The 16,064-nt window shown below is 54.2% G+C and overlaps 6 protein-coding genes across 6 annotated transcripts; 4 read left to right on the top strand and 2 right to left on the bottom strand.

The window, feature by feature from the left end:
- Positions 1-638: 638 nt before the first annotated feature.
- CORC01_02078 (uncharacterized protein) lies at positions 639-2,996 on the top strand (the record flags this gene model as incomplete). Its single annotated transcript, XM_022613730.1, has 4 exons — positions 639-868; positions 946-1,719; positions 1,775-2,007; positions 2,077-2,996. 4 exons carry the CDS (start codon positions 639-641, stop codon positions 2,994-2,996), a joined length of 2,157 nt encoding a protein of 718 aa, XP_022479821.1.
- A 1,818-nt stretch (positions 2,997-4,814) lies between these two features.
- Positions 4,815-6,354, top strand: CORC01_02077 (repetitive proline-rich cell wall protein; the record flags this gene model as incomplete). Its single annotated transcript, XM_022613729.1, has 4 exons — positions 4,815-5,168; positions 5,479-5,625; positions 5,680-5,847; positions 5,902-6,354. The coding sequence occupies 4 exons, from the start codon at positions 4,815-4,817 to the stop codon at positions 6,352-6,354; spliced, it is 1,122 nt and encodes a 373-aa protein (XP_022479820.1).
- Positions 6,355-8,976: 2,622 nt separating this feature from the next.
- CORC01_02076 (UVI-1 protein) lies at positions 8,977-9,680 on the top strand (the record flags this gene model as incomplete). The annotated part of the gene is made up of 2 exons (XM_022613728.1): positions 8,977-9,174; positions 9,243-9,680. 2 exons carry the CDS (start codon positions 8,977-8,979, stop codon positions 9,678-9,680), a joined length of 636 nt encoding a protein of 211 aa, XP_022479819.1.
- Positions 9,681-10,760: 1,080 nt separating this feature from the next.
- CORC01_02075 (uncharacterized protein) lies at positions 10,761-11,670 on the top strand (the record flags this gene model as incomplete). Its single annotated transcript, XM_022613727.1, has 2 exons — positions 10,761-10,852; positions 10,938-11,670. The coding sequence occupies 2 exons, from the start codon at positions 10,761-10,763 to the stop codon at positions 11,668-11,670; spliced, it is 825 nt and encodes a 274-aa protein (XP_022479818.1).
- Positions 11,671-11,986: 316 nt separating this feature from the next.
- On the bottom strand, positions 11,987-12,418 carry CORC01_02074 (uncharacterized protein; the record flags this gene model as incomplete). Its single annotated transcript, XM_022613726.1, has 1 exon — positions 11,987-12,418. One exon carries the CDS (start codon positions 12,416-12,418, stop codon positions 11,987-11,989), a length of 432 nt encoding a protein of 143 aa, XP_022479817.1.
- A 928-nt stretch (positions 12,419-13,346) lies between these two features.
- CORC01_02073 (ABC transporter) lies at positions 13,347-14,519 on the bottom strand (the record flags this gene model as incomplete). The annotated part of the gene is made up of 2 exons (XM_022613725.1): positions 13,347-13,833; positions 13,921-14,519. 2 exons carry the CDS (start codon positions 14,517-14,519, stop codon positions 13,347-13,349), a joined length of 1,086 nt encoding a protein of 361 aa, XP_022479816.1.
- Between the last annotated feature and the right edge of the window lie 1,545 nt (positions 14,520-16,064).

Raw genomic sequence — 16,064 nt, 5'->3', positions numbered from 1 at the left:
GGGGTATCAGGTCTTGTCGCCGCCTAGACTGTGAGTACAGACGCGTCAAATGGGTGCTAATGATGACATTTCCCACAATCGCGTACATCTGGACGAGCCGCGACTCAAGCCACATACGGTAAGCACAAATTTGAACACGTCTAGCCAATGAGGGCGCCCGACGAGCGGCTCAAATGCCTACGGTGTCAGTACTCAGAAGTTGGTGCAGCATGTGTACACCAATCAGCAGTCTTGTACGCGATTCTGGACAAGCCAAAATCCTCCCCCCTGTCTCCTGCCAGCACAAAAAGCTACTGGACCGCGCTTAGCCTTGTGTTCGTCTCAAAGTCGCTGACGTCCGGATTCATAGCACTGAGGCATTTGCCCGATTCCACAGTATCTCGGTCGAAAGCGTTACCAAGGATGAGTGATTATATGAGTTCGTCCGGCCATCGTGGCGGCGATGTTGGCGATAAATCAACAACTCCAACAATGCCGACGACAGCGGGACTCCACACATACGACAGCAAAGAGACTCAAGCTTTGCCGCCGAAACCTTTCACGGCTGGGACCGGGGGAACAGAAGAACCTGTGGTATGTTATTATTAATTCCCTAGTGGCTTCTAGCATCGGAAGAGGGCCCATTTACTGAACTCGAGATGTCTTCGCACCAGATCTCAGTCCTGGACAGGTTGACAGTTTTCTTAAATGATTACGACCGCTGGCAAGATTTCTTGGTCAACGGTGGAAACGCCCATACTGAAGAATGGTATCTTGGATGCATGGCGGAAAAGATCGCATACTTCGACACTGCTTTTAGAGAAGCCTCCTGGGAACGGACAAGTTGGGACCAACTCTTCCCGAAAAGAAGCCCAAAACACCAACAACAGTTTGTTCCTACGCTTTCAGCTTCTTTTACATACTTTTACTACAATTGCGGAACACTATGCTGACTCCGACGTCCAGACAATCGGCAACAAGACATGAGCAGACGCTGGCAAAATCAGGAAGACCAGAAATGCTAGCAGAAGTTGAATCATCGGTGGAAACCTCAACGTTTCAAGCAGGATCGGTTTTCGACGGCCAAATGGGACAGCTGTCTACACCAAGCACAACTGCGAGCTCGGTCTCCGACAATCCTCCGATAGGCCCGTTGCAACATGGATTTTTCCCAAAGCCCTGCAGTACAGATGGCGACAGTGATGTGTCTTCTGAAGAGAACTTTCGGACAGACGAGGGATGGGATGCGGGGAAGGAATACCATGCTATGGATATTTCTATTCGAAGAGTGCTATCTGCCAGTCCAGAATACGCCGATGCCATAATTGCCGCCCTCCAATGTCGACTTCGATATTTCACAACGCAAAGCCAGGATTCTTTGATTATATCGGAGTTGCGCACGATAATCCTCCGTACCTTGCATAATCAGGCGGAATACGAGGCCGTCGATGAAGGAAGCTCCTCGGAGGGAAAGCGACCTACTGGCGATACTAGGGCAGGAACTGAAAGTTCAGCAACATTTGCGGGCTCATCCATTACGACCCAGTCACCATCGCCTGTGAAACACGAGAGAGACAAGGACGAAGATGAAGATGACGCCCAGAAGAAACCGCCGAGCAAAAAGCCTTGTCACAACTTGTCGGAGAGACACTGGCTCTGTCCCTACTTCGTGCGGCATCAAAGCTTGGTGATTGGAGCTTGCCGAACGCCGACCACATTCAGATCGTTTAGCGATCTAAAGTGAGTTTTAAATCCTTGCACATCCAAAGAATAATAGGTGATCTGACTTCATCAGGAACCATCTACGAAGGAGGCATTGTACGGGCTCCCGGGAGGGTGGCGGTCCAAGCCGTCCCGAGCTGTACATGTCTGATCAGCACTGGGAAGCAATTGAAGCAGTATCCGATGGAGCCAACAAGAAGAAACACAAGAAAGGAACCAAAGCTGCTTTTGAAAAGCAACTAGGAATGTTCCAGGCAGTCTGGCGCATTCTGTTCCCGGCGGCCGGCGCTGGGCCAAAGTCCCCTTGTAAGTCCTTGTGCAAGCACCCTGAGGCTCTGTCCAGAGACGATTTCCAGGAATCTAACACCCTTCAAGTCTGTGAGGACTTCATAATTGAGGAGATTGGATTGCTTTCCGATTCCATTTTCGACTCTCGATCGCAACAAGCTTTCGAGCGCGGCGAGATCTCCAACCCGACAGAATACCGTGCAAACCGCACAGAGTTCAGTGAGATCATGCAGCAACTCTTTGCAATTGTTGCCGACTACAAGCCGAAGATTGCAGATCAGTTTCGAGATCTCTTCTTGTTGCCCACTACGGGCATGATTAGTGGTCACCGGATATCGCTGCCCGACATATCTGTCGGCGAGGAGCCCGGCCTTTCTCGCATCTCTGCAGATGTGCGAGAGTGGCAATCTCCACAACCATCAGAGCTGACGGCTGCTTTCGTCACTTCTTGCGGCGAAAGTCCACCGCATCCAAGCTCGTCTTATTCAGCCTCCGACAGGACACTGGTTCAGTCAGACCCAGCTGCCGCAGGTTCCACCGGTGGAAAGAAGTTATACGACGAAGAACCTCAACAGGGCATTGAGTCTAGAGTGCGACAACCAAGCACAGGACCAGAAATGGCGACGAATTGGGAAACCAAAGTAGTTCGCAGCGAGCTTGAGTGGCCAACTCATGAAACGGACCATTTGCACACCCAGCGGGTGTCGTCACAGGCCATGAGCAACTGTCAGCCACCAAGAGCTCAATCGGGGGCCCCGACGTCTCAACTTCTCAAATCTCCGTCAGTTCAGCAGTCGACAACGCCTTTTCTAGATCAGATGGTGGACAGTTTGTTACCATTTGAGGCTGGTTTCGACGATGGCTGGAAGGGGTGGACGTGGGAAGACGGAGAGTGGGATTCAGCGAGTGATTTGACCTTTTCGGACCAGTTTTCTTTCAATCAACCAGTCACGGATACCGAGGAATCTTGGAAGCAGTCATTCGAATTTGCCGATGTGCACACGTAGAGGTACAATTTGGTGGGATAAAAGATGCGGGCGTGCTCTGTAGAAAATAGAGGCTGCTGGTTCTTAAGCGCGCATGGCAAAACGGGCATCTGGTCGTCTTATAATAGTAAACACGAGGACAGTTTAATAGTTCCCATGCTTGAACTGATATTTATGTATGTATATATATAGTTGCCAACAAGAGTCAAGGTTGAGTGCGTGTTTGCTGAAGCGGATGGTCGGTAGGAGTTGGCGGGGGGAGAGAGATGGATTGAGGATGAAGGTTGAAAAAATGGGTTGGTCCCGGAGGTGGGGGGAGATACGTAGCTGTGCACGGACATGGGTTTAAAGTGAGGTCTGTGCTTCCGGTCCATAGGCTAGGCCCCACCCGCTCCCGTTCTCCAGCCACACTTCAATGCTCCTTCCATACATGGTAGGTACTGTGTACTTTTTAAGTCCCGTCGCCGTGTCTTCCTTCTCCAGGGACATCTGCCCCGCGCCTGCCACACCTCGTGTTGCTGCCACCATGATACCTACCTCGGTAGCGTGGACGCAGGAACTCCCTGGCAAGTGGCAAGGCTAAGGTAGTAGTAAACTTGGAGCGCATGGCAGGCGGTACCTGCTGGAAAATGTGCCGGGAAGAGCGATGGGGAAGAGAACCTTGCATTGGGGCCGCCATTCGTCCCACTGCGGCCCTATGCTTTGTAAATCTTTCCCGGCGTCCATCACCGTTCCACTCGCCTAGCTGCTCATCGGACTCGTAGTCTTCTCTCCCTTCCTCGTATACGCAATTTGGACATCCGCTATATGCAATGCGCGTGGCTAGGAGACTGCTTACTTTTGAGTCGACTCGCAGGTGGCTGCATACAATGCCGAGAGTCCAGACGACTCACTACGCTCCCGCCTTGCAGCATCCGTTGTCATTAGGTTTGGGGGCCGGAACTGTAAACTGGATCTGCTGTCTGCAGTGTGGCAACGGTGTGGGGAACAAGCCCACTGCATAAGGAAGGACGGTTGGGAGGGCAGCCATCATCTAGACCCAACCTTCCCTCGTCTCTTTCTCTTTGCGCTTCATCCAATGCCCTCTTCCCTAGACTTTCTCGACGTTGGCGGCCATACTAAAACAAGGTTTTTTCTCGTTCGGAGCCGGCCCCTGTGTCTGGTTGGACGCGTTCCTGTACAGCAACGACTTGGACGGCAGCTCTGGTGCGTCTGTTAATGAGTTGTCTCCCGCGAGCTGCAGCTCTTGGCCTTGGTGCCACGACATGGACACGAGCCCTCCTCGATGGCACAACAGGCATCACGCTATGTTTGTCCGACATTGAGAATTATGCAGCGGTCGAGTCCGCCCCAAGTCCAGCTCTCGACGGCGGAAATTTGATCAAAAAAAGATGCGGCTGGAGAAGAACTGACAGCTCAAGGTCCAACGACTATCAGAGATACGAATTCGCCGCGTCCGACTGCCACTCATCTTTGTTTGCGACTCGGATGTACTTGATCGATCAAGATGAGACGCGGTTGTTTGAAGCCACCGAGGCACGGACAGACGAAAGTGAGGGGGTTTCTTTCGATCGCCAGCCAACTCATCCGTCCCCTCGCGGCCTGCAGTGCTGTCTTACCCGCCTTCGCAAGCATCTCGTCAGACAAGACTAACGGAAAGCCCTGGAAACGTTGGCTTCATGCCTTGCTCACAGCTTGTGTCATGTCCATCCGGCTGTCACTGGGCCAAGGGATTTTCCAAGCTCACCATATGAGAGGTTCGAGTTATATTAGCAGCCTCGCCGCCGTCGTCCAACCTAGTCTCTTGACTGCAGTGAAACTACGCACACCGGGTGGCGTATGTCTCGTCTTCCGATTTCGAGTCAGGTTGCGCCCTTGGCTGCCGTGTCACCATTCGGCCGAGACTACGTCTTTCATCTATACACACCACATGACCCGTCCTACACCAGCGTCCTTGCCTATCCCATCGAGCTCTCTTTCAGCCATAACTTAAGCTCCAGGTTCTTCCCACCTGCTGTTCTGCACCTCCAAAATCGCCTTTCCTCGTGTATCACAGACTTGGCGTCCTCGTCCTCGAACCAGGCCGTGGCCGGTCTGCTGTCCACATGGCCAGAGACTACTGCAAGCCGCAGTGGAGATCGTCAATTTCCGTTGGTCAACAAGCAAAGATGTCATCTCATCCTCCGCGGTCTGGTTCCTCGTCTCCTCACCCGTTCATCTGCAGGCAGACCAGGGAGGCTGGCAACCTGGTCATGGACGCAAGATATAATCTTACCAACTCGTCTCGTCTATGTTTGGCACTTTCCTCCTCGTTTCCCCATCCTGTTGCAGCCCTCGTCAGCCTCTTTCCATCTCCCAGCCAACCACCTTATCGCGCCCTTGTGTCGTAAAGTGACTCGTTCGTTAAGGTTACTCAAGAGACTCTCGCTCAAGTCAAAACCCTCGTTTTCTCCGCCCATCGTTTCAAGATTATCTCTCGTTTGATTGATCTCCCAACCACTAGTCTCCATCCGCAGCCATGAAGTTCACCTCTTCTCTATTGGCCCTGGCCGTCGCTGCCCTCGCAACCGAGGATCACGACTGGGGCAAGGACAAGACCAAGACCATCGTCACAGAAATATTGACCACGTACACGGCCGTGTGCCCTATTGTGAGTATTCTTGGGCCCTCTTCTTGATGTATCGGAGCTGACAATCTTGTCTAGACGATCACCAAGCCCGGCGAACACACCACCCAGTACAAGACCCTCACCACCACCTCAACCGTCGTGGAGAAACACCCCACGACCATTTACGAGACCCTCCCTGGAGCCACCAAAGTTGTGACGGAAATCGACACAGACTACACCACCTACACCACCTACTGCCCGATTGTAAGTAGCCCCTCCGAGCATAGAGCATCCTGTAGGGACTGACAGCCCGTACAGACGGAGACGGTCGTCGGAGAAGGAACGACGAGGACCATTTTGTACACTACACTCAGCACCGTCATTGAGAAGAAGCCGACCAAGGTCATCGAGACCATTCCAGGCCCGACAGCGGTAGTGACAGCTACCGACGTCCAGCTCACAACCCTCACCGAGGTGATTGTCGAGACCAAGACGGCGCACGTCGAGGTCACCCAGGCCGTGACCACCGGCAGCGAGAGCGCCGTGACGCAGAAGTCGTGGGTCTACGTCACCGTCTCGGGAACCGCGTACGCCACGCAGACCCGGCCCGCCAGCACCTTGGTCGTCCCCACCACGAGCGCCGTGACCCTTCCTCCGGCTACGGTCTCAAGCCAAGTGCCGGTGGTGGTGCCGACCGCAGCCGCCGACGCCCGCAGAGCGCCCAGGGCCGCCTTGCTGGCCTGTCTCTTTGGCGCTGTGGCGCTCCTCTAGACTCTTGGTCCTGGAATATGGATCGTTTGTTTTCTTTGACCTACTTCTCTGAGCGAAATTTTACCTCACTTCTATACTATTGCCCGATAGACCAAGCGGTAAGCCATCCCTCCTGGGACGACCAGGCTTGTAATCAATGGACATGATCCATACGAATTCAACGGCAAGCTCAATACTAGGACGGCAAGGATATACAGATAAATACTCCAATGACACTCTCTGACGATAAAAATGGAAAAGGAAGGACTGGAATAAGGGCAAAGTACGCAAGGCAGGCAAAATTTCGAAATAAGGTAGCACATTTACGTTCTCGCAAGAAAGAAAACATGATTACCAGCAGAGAGGAATGGCTGAGTGATGTAGCCTAGCTTGAGGATGCCCAACGTGACCGTTGACTCTTGGCTGGCGCGCGCGGTGTGGTTTGTGGTTGTGTGTGGGATTTTGATCTGCAGATAGTGAGAGGGGCTGAGTTGAGGTGATTTGAGCTGCAGTCGGATTTGACGTTACTCTCCAAGGTTCGGTTGCTTGTGGCCAACGGGGTCGGGGGCGGGCCCGGACAGCCTCCGATGTTCGGGAAATACGCCGGCGTGACCTCCGATGACCGGGCCGGAAATGCGTCTGGACTCGGCAAGGCGCTGAACTGCACTTCCCGCCGAATCGGAGGAGCCAGTCCGCAGGTAACAAAGAGGGGATTTTCATTGCAGCTTTGGAATTCGGAGTTAACGGGCTACAATCTTACTGCTTCCTCCTATTAGCCGCCAGAGACCCGAAGGAATACCGTTTACCCGGTTTAAGCTAATTTGCCCGCGCCATCTCTCAGACCTGTTTTCATACATTCCATGCTCAGTACAAGTCGAAATGGAAGCCCCTCAAACACAGCATGGATAGCGAGAGGTATTCCTCCTCTCTTCGCACAGTGGCCGCATTCAAGCCAAGGTAACATCGTTCATTTCGAGAGAAAGGCATGGTTGACTAAATCGCGCAAGAAAACCAGGGTTTTAGTGACCAGCTAAAGTCTCGGGTGTGCTGTTACCGCCTCGTCTTTCAAAGACAAACGACAAGACGCCGTTGTTGAGATATGCGATCATCGGGAAGATCGGCGCTGGGATCCACCGTGTCTCAGCACCACTGACCTGGAGTCGGGCTCTGCCAAGTGACCCTTGAATACCCCTACGGACCGGCATGTCTCCAGCCGAAGGGTTCTGTCTGAGACTCTAATCTTGTGCGGAGAAGCCCGTTAGCCCGAAGCGGCAATGGCTGCCAAACCCGCATACGTCCGTTTTTAGTTGAGGAGCATGTAGACTTGAAACTCTGAGACTAGGCGCACCATTTCAGGAACGGACGGTGAAAGGTATGGCCAAGCTAGCACCGGCTCGAACTCCGCTCAAAACCTGGCCAAGTCGAGGCTTACCAGGAGCCTACACTCAGAAGGCTACAACTCTCGGTTTGCCTCCTGCTCTCAGCGTTCAAAACATCTGAGCATCCGTGATGGTGGTGACTTTTCTATCCAAGAGCCTAACGTGAACGAAACAGGCCAATGCCGGTCTGTCCCGCCTGCTAGTCCAGTCTATCTCCCCGGGATTTAATCAAGCTTCCGTCCCTCCCTAGCCCTCCCCAAGGTCAACGCCGAGCCGAAGCTGCTAATACAACGGTTCGGGAATGCTTATGCTTACAACTAGTCGCGGTCGCCGAATGAAGTTGGCTTCGAGTTTAAAATGTTTACTTTACTGCCAAAAATGACTCCTCCGTCGTCATAATGTCTCTCTTACCAGCGTTAGCCGCGCTTACCAAAAGCTAACCTAGATTGCACAGGGGTTAATCGGATGAAGCGTTCCCCAAAGCAGCATCTCGGGAGCGTTCGGCGGGACTAGGGGATAGGCTACCGGTAGCCGACATTCTCGAGCGAAGCTATTGTAGATCTCCGCTCTTGGCAAACTACTCCTAGACTGTGATGCGAGTCCCTCGCTCCGCCACCTAGCTTTTCGGTTTTCACTTTGGCTTAAGTAGGTTACTGCAAGGGATCTACTTTGTAGAATCCGGAAGGGAGACCTGGAGGGGTTGCCTTTTTGGGAGACAAGATTCTTGGGCTAAAGAAGTATTATTGTCTCAGATCTGAACTGTTTCTGATTGATTTTACACACGGTACGCAGCAGAAGATGATGGCTCGTCATTGAAGCTCTTTTCCTCAACGCCGCGATTCTATGAGATTCCCCACCAGGATTCCCTCGAAGATTGAGCCAGAGATTGAGTTTTTCTCCTGTCGGCGGAGAGGGCCGACGACTTGCTGATCTTTCCTAATGAAGGAGCTTGGCAAATGATACGGTCGTGTTTTTCTGGCACGAAAACGGCAGTGTAAGTGACGAGACAGGAGCGTGTCAAGATTTCGGCCGGTGAGAGGAGAACGCAAAGCCTGAATCTTTTGACTGTGTATTTCACGATGTTTCCAAAGACTAGAGTCCTTGCCCCGGACCAAGTATAAGAAGCCGTCCATCTCCCGGCATCATACTCATTCTCCTCATAGCCCTCATCATCCTCTCATCTTCTCACTACAGCCCGACCCATTCACTCCAAAACTTACCGACCAGACTCACAGCCTTCTTACCTCTCTCTCCGACTATCAAAATGCAGTTCTCCATCCTCAAGCTCGCCGTTGCTGCCCTGGCAGTCTGCAGCGATTCTGTCCTTGGCCAGACGACTCCGGCCCAGGTTGTCCAGAACATCAACATGGTCACCCAAAAGTCCAACGCTCTCATTGCGCCCGCGCAAAAGATTGATATCGTCAGCGGACCACTCATTATTGTCGGCCAGGGGCCCTTCCCGGTAAGTCCAGTCTCGTTCCCCGAACGTGAAGCGTCAAAACATCGGAACTGACACCTTCCTCCCCACAGCAAATCATCGCGGGCTTCGTGGACATTGTCACTACCGTCAGCACGGCTCTCACCCAAATGCAGGGTATGCCCGCCGTACCGGCCGGTGCCCAGTCCGACGCCATCTTTGAGGCGTTCCGCGACTTCGTGCGCGTCCACCAGGCGCTTCTCAACGTCCTCATCGGCAAGGCCGGTCTCTTCTCGACCGTGCCCCTTATCGGTCAGCCTGTCGCTGCCGTCCTCAGACAGGTCGAAAATGTCGTCGATGTGAGTTTGGCTCCCCACATTTTCCTCATGAAAAGTGTCTGGCTGACGTTGATGGGGGCTTTCAAGTCCGTCGCCTTTGCTCTCATCGACGCTGTGCAGAGCAGGGCCACCGACCTCCAGGCGCAGGCCAGCATGCTCAGTGGAACCATCACTACCACGATTGACCGCTACCAAGGCCTCTCACTCAACTAGATCATGATCAGGCTGACAGGGTGGGGGCGGACCTACTTCACTTCTTGGGACTGCTATGGTGGGATTGAGCCTTTTGGGGGTCGAGCATAACCGCGGAAGCTTGCGGTCAAGACCACGGCAGTCTTTCTTTGATTTTCTCCCTGCTTTTTTCTATTTAATGAAACACGTCCTCAACCCTGTAATGCAACTAGTTAAACACCATCTTTTGGCGACTTGGAGCCTCGTTGACATCAGTCTGCACCTGAATATCAAACCGGATTTTTGACAAGTCGTGCTGAATGATGCAGAACTGATTGCTAACTTCGCTCTAATGTGATCGGAAGTACGCATTAAGACGTTCACAGCAGATGCGACGAGAAAGTATTTGGTTGATAGAGAAGGTCTAATTCCAGCCAGTGAGTAATGGAAACAATTACACCAATCGGTCTGCATCGCAGCCAGCGCAGCACCATGAGACGCTCGTCAAAATGTTCCCACTCCAAGTCGCCGATCGCCCACTAACCCCACCTTCCTGTCTCGGTAATGAAGCCGCGAGCCCCAACGGTAATCCCGGTCCGCAGCGGGGCCGTTCTGTCCTATGGTCCGCGTCCGCGTCCGGGCGGGATACCCGCCGACTGAAGCTACTGGCGGTCTGACTGGTGAAGGCAGAACAAGACGTGAGACTCCCGGTGCGCCGCCCTAGCCCTGCTGGCAGTCATCTAGATGTCAAAGACGCCATTCGCTCCGTTTTACGGCATTAGCTTGGGCAGCCGATCTCCGATTACACCGCCCCACATGCGGCCCGTAGCTTTGTTTTGTCGTACACCTCGAGCGGGGGTGGCCTATCGGGACCTGCCGCGGCGGCTGCTAAGGCCTGTTATGGCATATGATTCATCGCGGCTAAGCGATCCAGGCGCAGATCCTCCACAATCCCCTGCCCATTTCAACGCTGACAGTGAATCTGATCTCACGGCAAGAATAGAAATAGCCATTGCGTTCTCGTTTTCTTGACACCTGGCTGTTCCCAATTGCCTAGTATTCTATACATACCACAGAACCAAAAGACAAACACTCTGCAAACTGCCAACAGTTTCGCTCACCATGGACGCCTCTACCAAACCCACCATCACGTTCTACGACATCATCCTCGATCCGGCAGCCTACCCAATGTCGCCGAATCCGTGGAAGACGCGGTATGTGATGATCTCCCACCCCCGTCTGAGAAGAGAAAAAAAAGGGAAAAGAAGGAACTGAACGATCAAAACTGACACTCTCCAGTTACGCGCTCAACTTTGCCAAGGTCCCTTACCGCACAACCTGGGTACCCCTCAACGCCGTCGCCGAGACGCGCAACTCGCTCGGGCTCCCCGCCAATCGCAAGCACGGGGACGGCAGCGACTTCCCCACCTTACCCATCATCCGCGACCCGCTCGCCTCCTCGGAGGACAAAGGGGTCCTGGTGGGCGACTCGTTCGACATCGCGCTGCACCTGCAGACAACCTACCTCTCCGGCAAGAAGCACCAACTCTTCCCCGCGGGAGGGAACGGCACGGTGGCGCTGCACCGCGTCTTCAACGCGTTCGTGGACCAGGTCTTTGGCCAGTACGGCGCTCCGCTCGGGGGGTTCTACATGCCCCTGGACCCGCGCACCGCCGAGGCCGATAGGAAGGCGTTCCTGGACCGCTTCCCGGGGAAGACGTGGGCGGACCTCGAGGTGCGGCCCGGGTCGGAGATGAGGAAGACGATGTTGGAGGATTTCGAGACGAATCTGGACGCCAAGCTCGGGCCCTGCTTCCCTGCCGGAGGCGGCCCCTTCCTGGACGGGCGCGAGAGCCCCGTGTACGCGGACTTTGTCGTCGGCGGCTGGCTGCAGTTCATGAGGGGCTGTTTGCCTGAGTGGAAGGCGTTGCGGGACGATTGGTCCGGCGGGAAATGGGGGAGGCTGTTGGATGCGCTCCAGGAGTGGACGGACGTGGATGGGCGGGAGGGCGTCGTGCCGGCCAGGCGGTGAGGGTATGGGTTCTCTCGTGGGTCATGATTCTCTCGGCAGGTGGTAATTACGGATTTCTGCGAATCTGGAAATCTGTGCCTGTAGAGACAAAAGTGCCTTCAAAGTGCGCTTCCATTTCTGGATTCTATTGTCCCCTGCCATGCAAGACTATATCTGCCGTGGATCATCCGCGATAGCTATGCCCGAAAGTTATCTTGTGGCGAATCAACCAGTATATATTTGCGAGCAGCCTCGAAACATCGCCACAAGCCCCGACCTCTGATGATGTTTACCAAACACGCATCAATCGGCAATCATGTCCTTCTACTCTCTCCACTTAAACGGCGCCGCACTTGGCACTCTTCCAGAGCAACCCATTCGAGCTCCTAGAGGCAGCACAGCTTCCCGAACCGCTCGAGAACCCAATGTACCCATGGACGCCGCCGCAGTTGTACCCATCGTACAAATCGCACCCGCCGCCCGTCTGGGCCCCGTTGCCCCTCCACACGTTGGCCACGTTGAGGCTCCCGCTGGCGCCCGGCATGCCGAGGGAGAAGCACTCGCCGGCGCTCCCGCCGTTGACCCACTCGCCGGCGCGGGGCGAGCGGGTCCACCACGCCGCCGTCTCGCTGGTGTAGGACGAGCAGCCCGCGTTGGAGTAGAAGTTGACCTGCACGGCCTTGCCGGTCTCGTAGTTTGCAGACACGGGGGTCGCGAGGTGGAGGGCTGCTGCTGCTGCGAGGAGCGTGAGGGTGGATTGGGTGTACATCTTGGCTGGAGGAGGTGCGGCTGGGTTCGTTTTTTGTGCGAGATGGGGGAAGAGCCGGGAGCAGGTTGGAGGAAGTCTGTTTGAGCTGGAAGAGGCCGAATTGGTTGAGGGGCTGGATGTCTGAGACTGGAATCGGGCAAGAAGCTGCGCTTATATACCAATGCGTTCTCATCACAAATGAGCCGCCATCGCGAACACGACCACGGTCCTCTGGAGCAAAAGGGCACCGAACGACAAGCTGTAGCCTAGTAGGATGGAAGTCCGACTGGTTTCTTAGTAAGGGATTTCTTGGTATAATCAATAGCCCATGTCCACCTTGCGATCTTGTCCCTGGCAACCAGTGTCAAGGGGATTCTCACGCTTGGGCGCTGAATCAGCATCTGATCCTTTGATGTGACACGATGTTTGGCCAGACTCGACGGGATGAACCCATGCGGGAGGACCCGTACTGCTTATTCGGGCTGCAGGCTGCACGGCAAGGGTGTCCCTGCGCTTCGGCAGCGGAACTCCGCCGCCTTGGGATGGTGTGCAATCCAAGCGAGGAGGGGATGACTGTGCTTGGTTCTAAGAATAATCTAGCCGGCGACGAAAAGATTGCGAGGTAGAAAGGAAGAAGCTGTTTTTGACAGAGTGACGAATGTGTTGAAGTTACAACTGCTGAGTAAGGCTCAAGTTATGAAGACATGTAGTCACACTTGGACTATCGTCGTTTTCTAAAAAGTCTTTTTCTTTCTTAGGTCAAGCCTCTTTTCCTCTTCTATTTTAGTAAGAATCTCCAAGCCTCGCTTAATGTTGTCGAAAGCAACAACAATACTGAAATAACCCCATTACCTCAAAGACAATTGCGACCATCCCCATCCCATGCATCTTCTCACCCCCATCCGACTCTTGCAATCACAACTCACATCAACAAGACCCCACGAAAACCTCACAAGTCATCAATAAGAGGACTCAGCCCCTGCGCCGTCCCAATCTTATCCTCAAAAAACAACTTGAGCTGCTCAACACGCACCCGGTTCCCCATGAAGCGCTCAAACTCGACCGGGTTCGTTGACGGGACGTCCATGAGATCGGGATACCCAGCCGGCGCAGCAACGTCCTTGCGCACGCTCCACGAGCCCGTCGTCGACTGGTACTCGTCACTCAGCATAAAGTTGTGAAGGAGCTTCGCGCCCTCTGGGTGCGGCGCGTCCTTGAAGATGGCCGCCCTCTGCGCCCACGTCACGAAGCTGCCCTCGGTCGGGATGGTCACGTTGAGGGGCGCCGAGGGAACCAGGCCGACGCCGGCGGTGAAGGTGGCCGAGAGGGTGGTGTTTGGCGACGTGAGGAGGGTGACGGGCGTGCCGGTGCCGCGGACCCAGCGGGGATTCTGGGCCAGGAGCTTCTCGAACCATTCGTATCCGAATTCTTGCATGCTGTTTGGTGCGTGAGCAGATGTGCCAGTGATGATTTTCGTTGGTTAGGGCGAAAATTTCCCCCCTCTTGGAGGTTTCTTTACTCACATCAAGTCAAAAGCGTATAGGACCGCGTCGTCGTCGTTGGGGTACGTGAGGACGAGCTTATCCTTGAACCTGGGATCGAGGAAATCGGCAAACTCTCTGGGGCCGTCCACTTCCCTCTCAGTGTTCCAGATGAACGTCCACGCAAAGATGGACACCCCGTGCCAAGCACCGCGGACGTCCCGGAAGGCCGGGTGTACCTTTCGGAAGTTGACGGGCTGGTAGTGCAGCAGGGCACCCTCGAGGTCCCAGCTGGGGTAGTCGTGGAGGGTCTGCAGGATGGCCGTGTCGACGTACAGCCCGCCGACGGCGAGCTGGCGGTCAATATTGCCGTCGTGGTACTTGGAGACGTCGACGGTGATGTTGAGCGTCATGCCGGGGAACCTCGTCTCGAAGGCCTTCTTGAGGCCGTCTTGCTGGTAAGTCTCGTCGCCTCCGTGCCAGGCTGTCACGATGCCGCCCTCGGCGAGGGCGGCCTGGTGGATTTCGTCGAGAGTGCGGTTCTCAATGATGGGGGCACCATTGAAGCCAAAGGTTGTGTCGTATGCTACGGCCATGCTGCCGAGGCTGGCGGCGGCCAGCAGGACAGGTCCGATCATCATGGCGAGGATTCGGGCACGCAAAGATTAGAAAGGATGGTTGTTAGCTGAGTCCTCGAAGAAAGCTGAGGATGGCGAGGTTTTTGATGCTCTGGTCAGGAGAGAGGCCAGACTGCGAGGGACATCACACCCTCTAAATACCAACGTTGAGCATCGGGTTCAATGCTCGGGGATATTGATCCCGTCTAAGGCACAACGAGGCCATGATCCCCTCGACAGAGATAGCCATCGCACGAGACTTCTTTTCGTGCCTATCCTCTGCTGAATAATCTAGATTTCATGGCCAAACCTGCCCTCAGAAAACATCAAATCTGCGAGTTTGGCCAGACGCGGATCAAAACAACAGTAAGACTTGGTCAGCATCACCATCACAGGCAGCGTCTACACGAGGAACAAGAAAATACGATAGCCGACGCGCGCGGGAGCCTTACCAAGCCAGTGGGACGGAGCCCTAGCCGACTCCACCTCATGAGAAAATGTCACCATGTTCCCATCTTAGCGTCTCTCACCCTACCAGATCTATCACGTCGTCTTTCCAGTGACTTGAAGAACGAAAAATCTTGCTTTCCTGCCTCCGCGACCGGATGAGCCATGATCCAAGATCGTGCCGGCCGAGTCAAGGCTTATGATCAAATTGGACCTTGTCGATACTCAGAACCCGGTGAGGAGATTGTAAGCATCCATAAAAATTGACGTAACATGACGATTCCCAGTAGTCTAAATTTTTGCCTTCTCACGCTGGTAATAAGCTTATTCGTAGGAGCAGTCCCGAAGCCTACGGATACACAAAATGCACACAGGAGAGATTGCCCAGCGCCATGCAACTCGGCGGAGCAAAAACCTAAAACGCTCGATCGACATCCTTGGGGAGAAATAAAAGGACTGTACGCTTTGGTGTTGACTTGCCTACAGAGATCGTCTTCCGCAATCGCTTCTGTAAAATTTCCCCTTTGGGAAACATGTTTCCCATGAATGGTCCATGGGCATCACTCGTACCTCGCCATCGTGCTCGTACTCGGCTCTTCGGCTCTTGGGGGCTGAAAGTGCGTGGGGGTGAAAGGGGGCCCTTTCCGCGCTTGGTCAGCATCGCATGATACCTCACGATCGGAAGCAGGGCGTCGGAAGCTGGCAGCGCCATCGGATAACGGCCTGGGGCGTTTCTGTACCCCAAGGTAGAGAAGCCACTGGCAAGTTCAGGGATCCATGGGTCCATATAGTCTAGGCCAAGCCTACGTCGGGTACAGGCGTGTATATTGCGATTGTAGATGGATCAGTTTGGATCACGCCAATTCTTGACTACCAAGAGATATCCACAGCATTTCTCATCTTGTTAATATGATCACCAAGCATTCTGAGTCTACTAAAGGGGCATGGGGAGTGGTGACTTCGAAGCGTCTGTTTCGTCGAGCAGTGATAATAGCAATATCGTTTACCCTGGCAGAAAAACGCCATTTATACTGAAGTGCTGTGGCATGGCCAAGGATAAAGCCTGTCCGTCGCAACCGCATCCCATGACATCTCAACATCTTTACCTCTCTACGTCCCGAC

The sequence above is a fragment of the Colletotrichum orchidophilum genome (genome assembly GCF_001831195.1).
Source record: "Colletotrichum orchidophilum strain IMI 309357 chromosome Unknown Scaffold_11.1, whole genome shotgun sequence".
In the NCBI taxonomy this organism is placed as follows: Eukaryota; Fungi; Ascomycota; class Sordariomycetes; order Glomerellales; family Glomerellaceae; genus Colletotrichum; species Colletotrichum orchidophilum.
The sequence above is the reverse complement of the archived record's forward strand: the minus strand, read 5'-3'. Positions and strand labels throughout refer to the sequence as shown.